This window comes from Triplophysa dalaica, chromosome 6 (genome assembly GCF_015846415.1).
Source record: "Triplophysa dalaica isolate WHDGS20190420 chromosome 6, ASM1584641v1, whole genome shotgun sequence".
In the NCBI taxonomy this organism is placed as follows: domain Eukaryota; kingdom Metazoa; phylum Chordata; class Actinopteri; order Cypriniformes; family Nemacheilidae; genus Triplophysa; species Triplophysa dalaica.
The window spans coordinates 26,009,090-26,023,977 of NC_079547.1; the positions used below are offsets into that span (position 1 = coordinate 26,009,090).

Sequence of the window (14,888 nt, forward strand, 5' to 3'; positions counted from 1 at the left end):
GAATATTTTTTTTACAATGTGATATTCCCCCTATACTTCAAAGTGTCTCGCTTCAATGAAATGTTGGAATTTTGTAGATTTTTTAAATAATAGATCAAAATGAGAAACAATGCAGATTTATTTTCACAGCCATCTTTGCTCATATTTACCAAGGGTGCCAATAATAGTGGAGGGCACTGTATACATCACTTACACATAAAATTGACATAAGATGGTGTATTCCAATTACTTAATTGCAGACAGCGAACCATCAAGTTATAGGCAAAAACCTTTATTGCCTCTTTACTTATTTCACGCCAATCTGAAATGGAAAACAGAATGCACCTCAACCCGTATCTCAATACATGATGTCGTACGGGATATTTATCAAGTGAAAATGCATACACAATGAGGAAATAAGAGGTCAAAACTTGACAAATATCTAAGGCAACACTTGTTTTTAAATCAGTTTTTGTTGTGAACAGTATAATGAGATGAACCAGCATTAAATCAAAACATTAAATGCAGGCAAAGTTATTGTTATTGTGTAATGATAATACACAATAATAATTGATAATTCACAATAGTGTGACTCTTGACCTTTAAGACACCATAAATGTTTATTGTAACCATTAAGCATTCAGTATCACACCATATTTTACTCTCACGATGACGCAAGACCTAGGAGGATTCTGCACAAGTAAAACCATATCTGTCATTATTTCTATAATTAATGTAAAAATGTTGGTCCTAAACAAGAAAATGGCAACAATCCCTTTAAATGGATGAGAACTGGGAAATAATGCTAGTTAAAGAAGTCCCAGTTGATCATTATTGACGCCAAACATTACTGCTTGAAAATGCGAAGTCCTTTCCGAGCTTTTAACGCTCCATCCGCCATTAGACATGATTTTGATTAAATACAGTGAGGTGACTATTACATCACTAAAACCCAGGCATTTCTGTTCCCCCTCAGGGCCTGTTATCCTTCCATCTGGAAACTCTGCAAAAACCACAGCAGCATTAGTCCACACGCCAGTCCAGTCCGAGGCTTCAGCATCACACATGCCAGCTGTGCTCACTCTCTGTCTCTGTTGACTTCTCATAGGTTGGATTTGGGTGCAGTGTTTACTGGAATGGCTCTGAGCTCTGTCCGCATGCACAAGTACTCGCCAATCACAGCCATTAGTGCCATGCAGGCCACGTTGACCAACCACCACGACAGAGCTGCCGGCATGTGGGCGTTATAGATCCAGCAGCCAATCATGTGAAAGAAGTGCACCGTGATGGTAAAGTCCAAGCACTGCTTTCCACGTCGGATGAAAAACCACAGGCCAAGAGCACTAGCGGAAAAATAAAGATTTAGCCATAAAACCAACGATGTTTAGACAAACAGGTCGTAAACATAAACTTACCTTGTGAGAGAGTTCAGAATGAACCCCATCATCGAGAGGCGACCTTGTGTTGTTGAAAAACCAAGCACCTTGAAAAAAGCCAACCAGTTGTTTGTCATTCAGAAGTAGAAAGCACGTGCACACATTAATACAGAAGAATGCACTTACTTCAGATTTAGGCATAGCTACATCCATGTGTGACACTTGTTTATATTCAATCTACAAAAAGAATATTTTTACCCCAAGAGCAAAAGAACTCGACCCAGGGCATACACAGTTGCATAAATTTAGCTGCAATTTTAAGACTATAGGTGCGTCCCAAATCACGCACTTATGCACTATTCTACGCCATTTTGTAGTATTAATGGTGTGAGTAGTCCGCTCACATTGAAAATTCTCAAATGAAAATGCACTTTAAGTACCCGGATGATGCACTTTTTAACCCAAAAATTTGAAGTGTGAAACTGTGGACACTTCACGCACTCATCGGTTGTAGTTTCGCTTATGTTGTGACGAGGCTCAAGAAAAACTCTCCTGCAGAATGATAACGCTTCAATCTCTGATGATGCCTAAAGTAATGCTGGGCAAAACACATGAATACTATATTACCTTTACAATCAATTTATAAATTGATTTTTATTCACACACGTCATTTGCACTCGTCTGGGAAACCGATATACTTCCGGTCAGTATAAAACAGTTTCGTATTTCATTTGGGACGATACAACCCTTTTACAATTCATACACTACATGGTTTAAGTGCATAGTGTGTAGTATGTCATTTGGAATGCAGCATGTGTCTAAACAACAAGTGTCACTGACTAGAAGTTAGTTAGGATTAATCAGTAATCCTTCATTTAGAGCAATTTATATTTTTATGTAATTGATTTAAAGAAGTTATGACCGGTCTTGAAGAAAAAAATTGATGACTATCTTCAACAGTTTGTGCAACCTGGCCCTAATCTAACTTTAAGCACTTACCTCATAACTGAATATCTGGTCAAGTGATCTACTGGTCTGTACCAAACCGTCAACACCAGCCAACCACAAACCCAAGAAGCCGTAGTAGATGGCCTGCATCAGAATAATCTGAGAGACGATAAGGACCGGATCCCAGATGTAGCTGCGGAAATGACTGGACATCTTGCAGATGTCAGGGACAAGAGGTGTCCCAGGCAGACTCTGCAAGTGGTTTCAAAGTAGCTTGAAGATATGTGCTGCAGAAAAGAAGAGAGGCAAACAATTGAGACGTGTTCCAAAATCTATAAAGAAAACAGCAATTTAAGTACAAGGTCTATTGCTGATAATGCCATAAACATCTTCAGCAGCTGTGCATAGTTATACTTGACACAATGACAGAGCATGTAGGAAGTATTGAGCATCTCTGTTCCTTATGTCATGACACAACCAGTCATTAACTTATTCTTAGAATGGAAACAAGATAAAGTTCAGATTGTTCTCAATGAGGTCATCGTAATATTGACCCAGCCCTCGCGAGCTTCTTTCGTACGATACTTGAGTGATGATATCATGAAAATCGCGATTATACACCTAAGTCTTATTAAGCGAACTAAATACAACTCTTACCATCGTACATAGACTAGACTTAACTAAGTTACCCGTGTGTTGTGTACTCAGTTTTAAAGAAACGAAATAACCACCAAGAATTATAACAAAATATCATAAACACAATTGTTAGCTTTCACAGCTTCCTACAAGCACGAGATATGTCACGACTAACGTAAACCCACACAATATGTGACAACGACACAATTTGACATTTAGTTGATGTGACGATAAAAGTGTGATGTTAACTACTGTTTACAGACATAAACACAAACAAAAAAAACAAAACGACACGCGTAACTGGCAAGCTAACTGTTTATTAGCATTAGCTCGCTAAATCTTCGCCTTCGTTGACGTGTGTTTGCGAGTCTCGTAAGTAAACGTGGTGAAAATACAAACCTCGAACACGACAAATCAGTAACGTGATCCCACGCTGAGTTGACAGGTTAAGGTTTAGTAAAGCGCTTATAATAATAATAACGAGTTAAATCGGAGACGAAACTTCCAGCTGATGAACGGCGCATGACGTCATCGCGACCTTTACGTTTTGCGCCGCAGATTCGACACAACATAACGCAGTTTAACACACTTAACTTTATAACAGTGGTTTTAGCAGATTTTTTTCCACAGAAACCTAGAATATGCTTTAATTCAGTTAAAATAAGAAGTAATTTGCGCGTGGGACAATCATGAAGCAGCGGCAGGTGTGTAACATTCCGTCCTGAGGAGGTGTCAGTACAGTAGCTACAGACGACAATTCTCAGGTAAGATCCTCATTTTATAATTTGTAGATTAAACACACGAAATAAAACCACATCATTAATTTTTATCAGGGATATTAATAGTGATATGGAATGTTATAATATAAATCAGCACGTTCATTTGTTTAATTCGATATAAAACGCTAACACAATATTTTCGTCGTTGTTTTCTCTTTATAAGTAAAAGCATTTAAACACTTTTTCTAATAGATTCTTTCAGAGTTCTCAATTTAACATTCAGCTATAAGATTTAAGAAAAAACACTTATAGGTGCTCAACCTTCAATGAGGAGATATATAAATATAAATATATAAATATATATAAAGAGAGAGAGAGAGAGAGAGAGAGAGCCACACTGTAAGCACCACATACTGTTTACATTACTCAAATAAATAATTAAGAAAGAATATGAAAAAAGCAAAAAGACAAGTTATTGTTAATCAAAAGAATATCACATGAATCGGTAAATCTGCAACAGTATATCATTATTGTATTATTATATCATGAATGACACATTTATGTGCACTACAACATCATCATGATCGTTTTCTAAAGAATGACGTCATTGGTGTGAAGCGCTTTCATTTAGCAGGAGGTAACATAACTAACGTTAGTTGACGAGGGGTGAACGCAGACAAAACGTTTTTACAGTGGATATAGTGGGGAAAGTGTCTTGTATCGCTCACGCATCATATTAAGATGCATTTATAACAAAGAATGGCGAAGATGCAGATGTCATGTTAACGCACACACCACGTGACTTTAATCTCTTTATGACGTTCACTCCAATGTGCTGTGTGAAGTGAAGAATGCGCTTAAATAACACAGCCCAACTCCGTTTACACACAATAAGGATTTTCAAAGAGGACTAGAAAGCGATCTCGAATTATCGTACAGATTACATTATTACTTACAATATTTTATGGTGGGCTAAGAAAGAACTTTAGGGGGGCTTTAGCTCCTATGTCTGTCAGGGTTTACGTTTACGTCTGTGTGAATTCTTCCTGTTTTTCAGTCTGTCGCGTTTCACCCATCAACATGTTTGTCTGTCACCACAGCAGAGCAAAACCACTTGTCAACCACTCTTGACTTGTATGTCTGTGTAAATTACAGTTCAGATGTGAATAAGTTTGATTGAATTCCCAGCAGGATGTTCCTCTGCAATTCACTTTGGCACTTTCTAGTCATATCTTAGACCCAATCCTGATGTATAATATAAACAATTTTTACGGTCGCCATTATTTAGTCACTCAAACGCAGGAGTGAATTCTGTCATGCATTAATGTCCAAATGAATGTCTTGATGTTTCAAGATGTGCATGTAGATGAGACGGTATTTAAGATCGATACAAAGATTTGAGATTAAGCTTTATAAATGTCTTTTTAATAATCACTATTCTTTACACATGACACATTTCTTTGTTAGTAAGATTCAATTCCATTCACAGAAGAGACTTTTATTGCTCAGGTGTTTATTCTCACAAGACTTTCACTTTAGGAGAAATAGGAATAGATTAAGACAACCGCACATGGAGACGTGAGCTTTCTGGGTCTTTTTCTCACGAAAAACATCCTAGTCAGAGAGACGTTAGCAGTTAAATCTTATAGACATCAGTGGCTCTTAAATGTTTGTATCTCAGGGTTTTACATCAACGAGTGACTAAAACAGCACCAAAACTGTTCATAATAAAAAGTCCTTCAATTAAAACGTTCACATTTAGGCGCGGTTTCACAGAAAAGCCTTGAGAGTATTCACTGACTTAAATGAATGTTTGAGCTGTATAAAATGAAAATAACAGGCCCTGAAATATCTTAAGATATGTCCGTGCCATTGTTTTGTTTACTGATGAACACCAGTGATGTTTTTTCTAATGCATTTTTTATAAAAGCGATTTAAATATACTAATTTATCCTAGTCCTGGCTTAAGATAAGCCTTGTCTTTGAAACCAGGCCTCAGTCATTTAGCAGACACTTTCAATTACATTGAAATGTACTAATATCAGAAATAACAGGCTTAACAAAATAGCACACCGATATTGAGACATTGAGCCAGATGTTGTGTTTGGATGCGAAAGATCAGAAATGCAAAGCATTTAATGCATATCAATGAGATTCTGTTGGCACGTACTGGGTTTTTCCTCTTTGTATTGATTGACTCTCGGATTGTATTTTTATGCATGAAAAATACACATTTTGTCCTTTGATGTCAAAACAGAATGTATGAAAAACCAGTTTTGCAATCAGACATCTTGCTCTTGCCACAACCTAATCTACACAGTGAAGAGATCTACTGGTCAGATGCCCAGCATGCTTTAAAACTAATAAATCACCCAATGCGCATTATTTTGCCATGTAGGACCACAAACTATTTTATTACATTCAAGGAAGAGAAGTTCGAAGCTGCACAGTGTTGATCTACAGTCTACAGGTGCCATCAAGTTTTTATTGTCTTTCAGTGGTAGCTTGCGTTTTTTCAGTGATCGGTCCGGCATCGTGCTGGATCGGGCTGGTCGAGGTTCTACACAGTATGAATCGCTGGATGATCTGACACAGTGTGTCTCGAAAGCGCTGGATGCGGAACGCATAGACCAGCGGGTTCAGGGCGGAGTTGCCGTGGGACATAAAGATGCCGACAGAAAAAACGCTCCTTGGCACGCTGCACTTAGGGCAGAAAAACACGATGCAGTTCATGATGTGAAGAGGCAGCCAGCAGAGAGCGAACAGAAAGAGAACGAGTGCCAAGGACTTGGCTAAATTCAGCTCTTTGCGATAGTACTTACTGGAGTCTAAAGTGGCTTCAGCTCGACGGAGGAGTTGTCGTCGGATTATACGAAAGATCTCGGCATAAAGTCCCGCCATTATAGTCAAGGGTGCCACCACCCAGCCGAAGAAATTAAAGTAGACCATGTAGTTCAGGGATATGACGTTGATGAACTGGCATTCGATGAGTTCTGTGCTGGCATTTTTAGGGGGGCTGCGATGCCAGCCGGTCATGGGCACCAAACCGGTCAGAAAGGACAGAATCCAACACATGCCAACAGCCACCCATGCCCGCTGCTGTGTGACCACGGTGCTGTATCTGTCAAAACAATACAAAGACTGATCATTAATAACAAGAGTTTAGCTCCAACCCCACATCAAAACCTGTGTGTGAGTATTTCTTCAGTGGAGTATAAGAAGATATTTTGAGAAATGTCGCAGTGGTTTTGCGTTCATACAATGGAAGTCAATGGAGTTCAGTGTTGTTCGATTATCAACGTTCTTCAAAAGATCTTATGTTGTGTGCTGAAGAAGAAAGACACTCATACAGGTTTGACAGGAGGTTGAAGAAATGATAATGATCCATAATATGATATTCCAGAATGGATTCTGTTGAAGCTCTAGTAAATATTCTCATTTCAAAGTGTTCAGTGTTTGCTTGTGAGTTTAACATGTATCGCACAGCAGGGAAATGAGTGGTCAGCTGCCAAAATCCTAACAGAGCAGTGGACTTAACTCAACCCGACAGGCAGGACCACTTTCATTTAGCTAAAAGCTTCACATCAGCCCTTTTATTTGCATTAGAGAAATCAACAGATATATGGATGCCCTGCAGTCTGACTCAGGGATAATTCAGGTGCTTTCCCTGCTAAATAAAAGGCTTTAGCAAATCTAAACTGGTTTGCTGGTCTTAACTGGTCTGGTCATACTGGTCTGTTGGTGAGCTTTGAAACACTTTTCATGTGGGAGAAGAGCAGGTCTTGAGCTAAACCAGCTTGACCAGGCCTGGGGAACAGCAAACCAGAGAAGTGTTTGAAGGGACAGTTCAGTAAAAATGAAAATTCTATCATCATTTACTCACCCTCAGGTTGTTCCAAACCTGTATAAATGTCTGCTGAACAGAAAGGAAGATATTTGTAAAAATTTCCTCATTTACTGCCATAGTAGGGATAATAAATACTATGGTAGTCAATGGGGGATGAGATCTGCTTTTTTCCAGCCGGGAGGTCTTATTAAAATGCAATTAATACAATTATGTTAATACTTCATTATAGAAATGTCTACATACTGTCTATACAAATTGTTACAGGTTGTTAAAATAGAAAATTGTATAAATTCTTGTCCATTTTTGGTATTTTTTTGGCACGCTAGTTATGCTTTTTGAATGTCAATATATAATATACATATGACTGTCAGTTATAATTCTGATTATTAAAATGAACTACGTAGGATTTATTGAACATGTTTTTAATTATATTGCTGTTGTAGCTGTAATATAAAAGCAGTAATCCATTTAAAAACATAACATTTTTTTACCAAGGTTTAACCATTATTTTGTTGTTTCGACACCCTATATCCTACATTTATGAATTTGGCAGATGCTTTTATCCAAAACTTCTTACATTGCATTATCCTATATATTTATATTTAGGTATCTGCAATCCCCTGGGATCGAACCAACAACCTTGCATTGTTGACACAATGCTCTTACCACTGAGCTACAGGAAAGCACATGATATTTTACTGTAGTTTTTACTGTAGTAAACCGCAGTAAAGAGTGTTTTTGAACCTTTCAATAGTAAATATGAACGAATCTTTACTAATTTACATACTACAATTTAAAAGCACCGTAGTAAACATTACGAATCCCTACTTTACTATAGTAAACTCTTGGTGTAGACGGTTGTTGACGAAGCAATGTGTTTCCGACTCACCTGGTGGGGATTTTGACACGTAAGAATCTGTCGATGGCGATGGCCAGCAGCGACAGTATAGAGCTCTGAGTGATCATCACTAACAGACATGAAATAAAGAGGCAGGTGTAAAATGGTGTCATGAGACCCAGACTGATCACCACGGCCAGAGGAATGACGAGAACACCGACGGCGATGTCAGCCAGGGCCAGAGACACGATGAAACAGAAGGTGGGGTCTCTCAGACCCTGGTTCTTGGCCACCACTAACACCACCAAAACATTTCCCAGTACTGACGCCAGTGCGATCGTGCTCTCGATGGTAATGTACATCACATCTATTTTCTCCCCGTTCTCTATGACCTCTTGAGTTGTGGTGTTGGCCATATTTGACGCTAGTTTCTATTCCCCAATGACTCTCCGAGATCTTGATGTGTTCAGTTGCTTGTGCCTATTTCCTTTCATTTCTCCATCTCATGTGTCCTTCAGTCTTATTAGCATCTGGAGTCACTCGATGTCTGCTGAGTTGTCTCAATATTCCTTTTGTGTTTCTGCATCTTTATTAACTTGTGTTTCCTTCTCTTGTGGACAAGCTGCTGGATGGTATGGTATGAGAGGGGAGGTGTAGTCACTGCGGCTCTCTCTCTCTCTCTCTCTCTCTCTCTCTCTCTTCTCTTTGTGTGTGTGTTTATTCAGCAACATTTGAATCTTCAACACGCATGTTTTTATCTCCACGTAGTAACGGGAAATCTGACATCATCAGATCATTTTTTTCAAGAAGAAGTGCTCATAGTGCACTTACTGATGACTTTCAGTAATGAGGGATGTATTTGACATCTGTGTTTCTCACTGTCAGTGTTGGACAGACTCATTATTATTGTCTGCGTCATTTAAAGTACGAAAAATGTAGAAATATTTGATACAAATATAAACTCTTTCCTATGTGCACACCTTATAGATAACACTTATTGTTTGTTTCCTAGACCGAATGTTAAATCCTTTGGATAAAAACAAAAGGACAGTATTTCTTTACTGAAATCATTTATACTTCTTCACAAAAGTAATCTCATTGTTTTAGTATGAACATGGCTGTAGAATATGAACATGCCTGTAGAAAGATTGAATTGAGAAACAGTGAATCAGAACATTGTGTCCAGACGTGTGGATGGTTTTATTGTATCTTGTCCATTTGGCTTCTCAGAGTGTTTTATGTTCAGCATTTATGTGCTTCCAAATACGGAACCTTTTAAAATCCTACACTAGAAGGTTTTTATTGCTTCCTAGCTCAGGAGATTTAACAATATCATCCATTCAGTAAAAATATAAAGATTGATGTGGATATTGAAGCTCTTTGAATTTCATGTGAAATGATGAGTTTATATTTTATCTCTGATATTTGAGCAGATTTTGGAGATCTTGACTTGAAAGTTTCTGGGCTTTGTTTGATGTCTTTCTGTCTAGAGTAAAAGGAACAACTGAGATATTAAAGAGACTTTCTTTGATGTTGAAAAACACACTTAATCTTGCAGATGTGAATGGATTTAGTGTTGAATGGTGTGATGAGTAAAACAGTGGACCGTCTCTCTGTATTCATCCAAAGTCTTCCAGAAACCTCCTGATGCTGTAATGAAAAATAGTGACATCTTGCCAAGAACTTTGTGATGTTCAGCCACTTTAAGATTGTCCAATGCAGCAAAAGTGCTTCTTGTAGCCCACTGTTGGAAGATGTCTTCATAAGGCAATCTCTTTGATTACTTTCATTCCATTAAAATCATGCAGATGCCTTTTTCAGTTTTGATATGTTTTGATGTTTAAACAAAAGTTGACATCTTAAGGAAACCGTCAGTTTTGTCGAGGAGATTAGAAACATCGGTAAAGTCTGTTTTTAATAAAGCCATCTGCTAAATATAAAAGTGTTTTTATTAATAAATGTCATGATGACCTTGTCATTTGCATGCGTCCGGTCAAATACAATACGTAAAACAGGCTTTAGCCTTTGAGATGAAATGCAAACTGAAATTTGTTTTCCGACGATCATGCAAAGCTTCTGGGATAGATTTCTCATCATGCATAACAGTTTTACAGCGATGAGCGACAGGATAAGCCATCATTCCATATTCTGATTATATATATCAATGAAGTGATCAATCAATTTTTGTTTAATATAATTAATACATTATCAGATTTGATTTAAGCCATAGTAACTAAAAAACAATACAACTAACTAACACAATAAAACACAATAATAACATGATAACATGATAAAAACATGATTTTTGAGATATCTCATATTGAAACCAAACTCTTCACACACACTTATATACATATATACACTGAAAAAAAATGATGTACATCGGTTGCACATAATAAAGTTATGTTTACTCAGCATAATTTCATTATGTTTACCCCATCAAGTTGCGGATTTATATTTGATTTAAAACAAACATGATTTTTATACGTTAACGTTTTCATTTCATTTCATTTCATTTAATGTTTTTAACATATGTGTTTTTAGTTAATGTGACATAACAATTTCTTTTATATCTTACAATATATGAAATCAACAAGTTATTTCATAACATATATAAGTTTATACTGTATATACACGGTATAATTTATATGTTGCAAATTCAAAAAATTCCAAGACATGTTTATGATGTGGTGTCAAGGGTGCTATACATAAGCACAACATGTAGATCTGCTGTAATTTGCATCACCTTATATATAGCGTGTACTCTGTCTGATTCATTTGGGTCGAGCAACACATGCGATGTGGTTAAAAATGACATTTGCATGTATAATATTTCTTGGAAAAAAGATGTGTGGTTTTAAGAACTGACGCTGTCTTTCAACACAGAGCCAAAATAGGTATTTGATTCATTCTTAACCTCACTCAGCAGAACAGATTCAGATCCTGTTAGAAAGAGCAATAATGTGTTAAATGACCCTCATCAATTCAGTTTCTTCTCTTTGGCTGTCTGTAGAGGAGACAGAACAGAGTGGTCTGTGGTTACTATGAGTTATTTTTGAGAAATCCAGAAGCACATCCAGTACATTTCTCTCTCTGAGCGTCAAACACTCCCTCCTGGAATTCACTGTCTAATGGACCGTTGCCAGTAAATCAATTAAGAAAACTACAACCGAGCCATCAGCAGACGAGAACCATCAGACCTAAAACAAACTGACAGCTTTAGAGACAACATTCATTTTGTGGTTTTGATAAGAGAATTCAATCCACTTCAGATCTGATGTGTGCACATGTGAATAATCAAGCATGTACCAGAATAACCATCCTGATCTCACGGGAACTTATAGCTTATTTAGGAGGTGGATAATTCATATGGAATCGCACACAAAAGTAGATTCTACTTAAACACACAAAAGAAATTGTGTAAACGCATCCGTTTTGACAATTCAGAGACACCGTACAAATGAGCGCCAAATATGTAAAAAAGCAGATGAAAATTTCTGACTGTATGTGCAGAGACCCAAAGTCTTAAAGCAGTCTGCTTTATGTTGTATAAGCCATTTCATTCAATGGAATAGTTTTGTCACACATTATGGTTAAGATGACCCATTGCATTAATGTGATTTTTATGAATCATGTGTGAAGGATATACAGACGTGGTGAAAATGAGTTTAAAATACTTAATTATCAACCATTTTCTGTGCTTTATCAAGATTCTTTATTGTCACTTTGAGTGAAATTGGAGCAGACAGTGCGGTCACATAGAACTTAATGCAAGCTAAACATCACATTTAAAGTATTGAAATTAATATTTAGCTCACAGTCCAAGTAGATTTACCTGAAAACAATTCACACAAAACGAGAACACCAAAGGCGGACGGGCAAACAAAATACAAGAGCTGTACATATCTTATTTAACAATTAAAAATCTTTAGACACAACTTCCCAGCTAAACATCCTGATTGATGTTCGTTTTGTCTTTCTGAGAGTTTTTCATGCTATACCTGACGTTACTGTTTGAGTTGCTGCTGATGTTGTTATCTAAAGTCTGACTGATCTGATCCGGGTTCTCCTTCGAGCCTGTGAGTTTCTTCAAGATGTTTTTATAGGCAATCTTGATCTTTGGGATTTTGAAAGCGTACACTATAGGGTTAACCGCAGAGTTGGCATGAGAGAGAAGAACACCGATGTGAAAGAGGAGAGGTGGCACGCTGACACTGGTGTAGTAGGTCAATGTGTTGAGGATGTGAAGCGGAAACCAGCTGACGGCAAACAGAGCCAACACTAATGCCAGCGAATGAGCCAGTCTCCTCTCTTTATGATAAAACGTCCTGGACTCCACTGCCTCACCGATTCCTCTTCTCAACTGTTTGGAGATCTTACAGAAGATGAAAGCGTAGATGGCCATCATGATGATGGTGGGTGAGAGGATGCAAACCAGGAAGTTAAAGTTCACCATGTAAGACATTGAAATGACTGTGAGAAAATGACACTTGAGAGTAGAGTTCACGCTTGTGGTGGTGTCATGGTTGTGCCATCCGGACAGAGGAATAAGACCCAGTAAAGAAGCAGAAAGCCAGCAGACGGTGACCGCCGCCCTTAGGTTCTGTTTTCTCACCGCTCCTCTGTACCTGAAAGTGAGACGGACATATATTGCTGATGATGTCATTGTTATTACACAATCTTAATGCTTTTATTGGGTTGTAGGCCTCAAGAAATTTGAACTATTTCCAATCTCGATGCAGCGCCGACATGCTTAGAAAAATGTGCGCTCCGCATCGACTGCATCGGCGCCTATTTGCGCACGCCTGCTGTATATGCCAAGAATATGTACGCAGAAAAGACGCAAAATGTCAATCGGGCCTTATGCTTGGTTCACACTAAATGCAAACAATCGTGTTTCCTGTCTTTAGAACTGGCTGGAAAGGTTATTATTTAACGTGTGTGATGCGATCTGAGAGATATTTTCAACCAGACATTATCGCACCGCCTGCCGCTAGTTTGCATTTATAAAAGTCTTTGCATTGACTTTGTATGTAATTTATTCACGCAAAATGCTTAATTCACGTTTGGTATCGCCAAACAATCGAGTTTCATGTCTTTATAACTTGTGGGAATAGTTTGCGTGAGTGGCGCGAGCTGACAAATATTATCAACCAGCGCGGAAGAGGAGATTGCCACAAATCCTCGTCTATTTGCGTCTTTGCATTGACTTTGTATGTATTTGACTCGGGCAAAACGCTTAATTTGCGTTTGGTGTGAACCCCCTATTAGTGTGTTGTCTGAATTGTTTCAATGCAGCGTAACCCTTGATTCATTTTCTCGTGTTTGGAAAAACTGAATGATTGTAAAACTTCAAAAACATTGTTTGTAGTTAAAGCTGTATGTGAATGTAGATTTCAGAGCCTTTATGAACATTAACCATCATCTTCCTACAAAAAAAAACATGTTTACTATATAATATCAATACTATAATGATAATCAAGACACCAATAAAACATACTACACTACACTTTTGCTATAACAGACTATGGTTAGTTTCCATATGAGAGAGACAAGTGAGACCTCAAAAGTGTTGCCTTTTTTTCCCCCAGTCAAAAGTGTATGTTCATTATATTATTTTCAGTTTTATAGTATAGATTTGTGAAATTTAACCATGTTTGTATTGTAAATCGTGTTATGTTTTTCTTTGATATCGTGCAGCTCTAGTTAAAATAAACATTCTGTAAAAGTTCGGTTTCCTGGTTAATTAATCTCCAAGATTGATCAATTCAAGTCTCGGTTTGAACCTAAATGTAAAAGCGTGTGTGAGAATGAAAGCTGAACGGACCTGTATGGATTATAAACTCGCAGGTATCGGTCCACGGCGATGGCGAGGAGAGAATGAACGGAGGCCTGAGTCAACACGATGACCACACAGCTGATCAAGAGACAGCTGTGAAAACTGGTCTCGACCCGTCCATCCACCACCACAGCCAAAGGAACGGCAACGGCACCCACCAGAAAATCAGCCACAGCCAGAGACACCACAAAACAGAAGGTGGTCTGACAGAGAGCCCGGCACGAGCAGACCGCCCAGATGACCAGCACATTTCCAACGCAACATCCTACAGCGATGAGGACCTCCAGGAGCGTGTAGACCATCTTCTCGCTGTCAGACATCATGCAGAAGAAGGAAGAACTCAAGAGGAACTGAGAGGAGGCGGCGGTGGTGAGTTAGAAAGATCGGACGTCCTCTTGATAAAAAAGCACACGCAACAAATATTAGAAAGTGAATATGTTTAGAAACAGTGTGTGCGTGCCCAAAAGCTGCATTTTTATCTAAATAAACACATTTGTGTTTTGTGTTTTTTAACTCAGTTTGAGGCCATGTCGTCATTTTAGAAAGAAAGGGAAACTACAAAAATGAGTTTAAATGTGTAGAGTGTCATTTCTGCGGTGCATCTGTTACCAAACAAGACTGTTAAAGTTTGTTTACCACACAACTTCTGCCCAACATTCAACACACAGCTGGTTTGTGTGGTGTTGTGTGCGGTGATGTTTTGTTT

The 14,888-nt window shown here is 38.1% G+C and overlaps 3 protein-coding genes across 3 annotated transcripts; all 3 read right to left on the bottom strand.

Annotated features, from left to right (window-relative positions):
* Positions 1-574: 574 nt before the first annotated feature.
* Positions 575-3,668, bottom strand: sys1 (SYS1 golgi trafficking protein). Its single transcript, XM_056750295.1, has 4 exons — positions 3,339-3,668; positions 2,355-2,590; positions 1,395-1,462; positions 575-1,322 (listed from the first exon to the last, which is right to left on the bottom strand). Exons 2-4 carry the CDS (start codon positions 2,514-2,516, stop codon positions 1,082-1,084), a joined length of 471 nt encoding a protein of 156 aa, XP_056606273.1. The 5' UTR covers positions 2,517-2,590; positions 3,339-3,668; the 3' UTR covers positions 575-1,081.
* A 2,341-nt stretch (positions 3,669-6,009) lies between these two features.
* LOC130425025 (adenosine receptor A1) lies at positions 6,010-8,759 on the bottom strand. The gene is made up of 2 exons (XM_056751055.1): positions 8,395-8,759; positions 6,010-6,779 (listed from the first exon to the last, which is right to left on the bottom strand). The coding sequence occupies exons 1-2, from the start codon at positions 8,757-8,759 to the stop codon at positions 6,143-6,145; spliced, it is 1,002 nt and encodes a 333-aa protein (XP_056607033.1). The 3' UTR covers positions 6,010-6,142.
* Positions 8,760-12,099: 3,340 nt separating this feature from the next.
* LOC130424533 (adenosine receptor A1) lies at positions 12,100-14,527 on the bottom strand. Its single transcript, XM_056750293.1, has 2 exons — positions 14,171-14,527; positions 12,100-12,971 (listed from the first exon to the last, which is right to left on the bottom strand). Exons 1-2 carry the CDS (start codon positions 14,503-14,505, stop codon positions 12,290-12,292), a joined length of 1,017 nt encoding a protein of 338 aa, XP_056606271.1. The 5' UTR covers positions 14,506-14,527; the 3' UTR covers positions 12,100-12,289.
* Positions 14,528-14,888: the final 361 nt, after the last annotated feature.

Coding starts and splice junctions, on each gene's coding strand:
- sys1 (XM_056750295.1), bottom strand. CDS start 2,516: ATGTCCAGTCATTTCCGCAGCTACATCTGGGATCCGGTCCTTATCGTC. Junction 1,463..2,354: donor ACCAGATATTCAGTTATGAG/GTAAGTGCTTAA, acceptor GCTTTTTTCAAG/GTGCTTGGTTTTTCAACAAC. Junction 1,323..1,394: donor ATTCTGAACTCTCTCACAAG/GTAAGTTTATGT, acceptor TTTTTCCGCTAG/TGCTCTTGGCCTGTGGTTTT.
- LOC130424533 (XM_056750293.1), bottom strand. CDS start 14,505: ATGATGTCTGACAGCGAGAAGATGGTCTACACGCTCCTGGAGGTCCTC. Junction 12,972..14,170: donor CGAGTTTATAATCCATACAG/GTCCGTTCAGCT, acceptor TCTCACTTTCAG/GTACAGAGGAGCGGTGAGAA.
- LOC130425025 (XM_056751055.1), bottom strand. CDS start 8,759: ATGGCCAACACCACAACTCAAGAGGTCATAGAGAACGGGGAGAAAATA. Junction 6,780..8,394: donor CGTGTCAAAATCCCCACCAG/GTGAGTCGGAAA, acceptor TTGTTTTGACAG/ATACAGCACCGTGGTCACAC.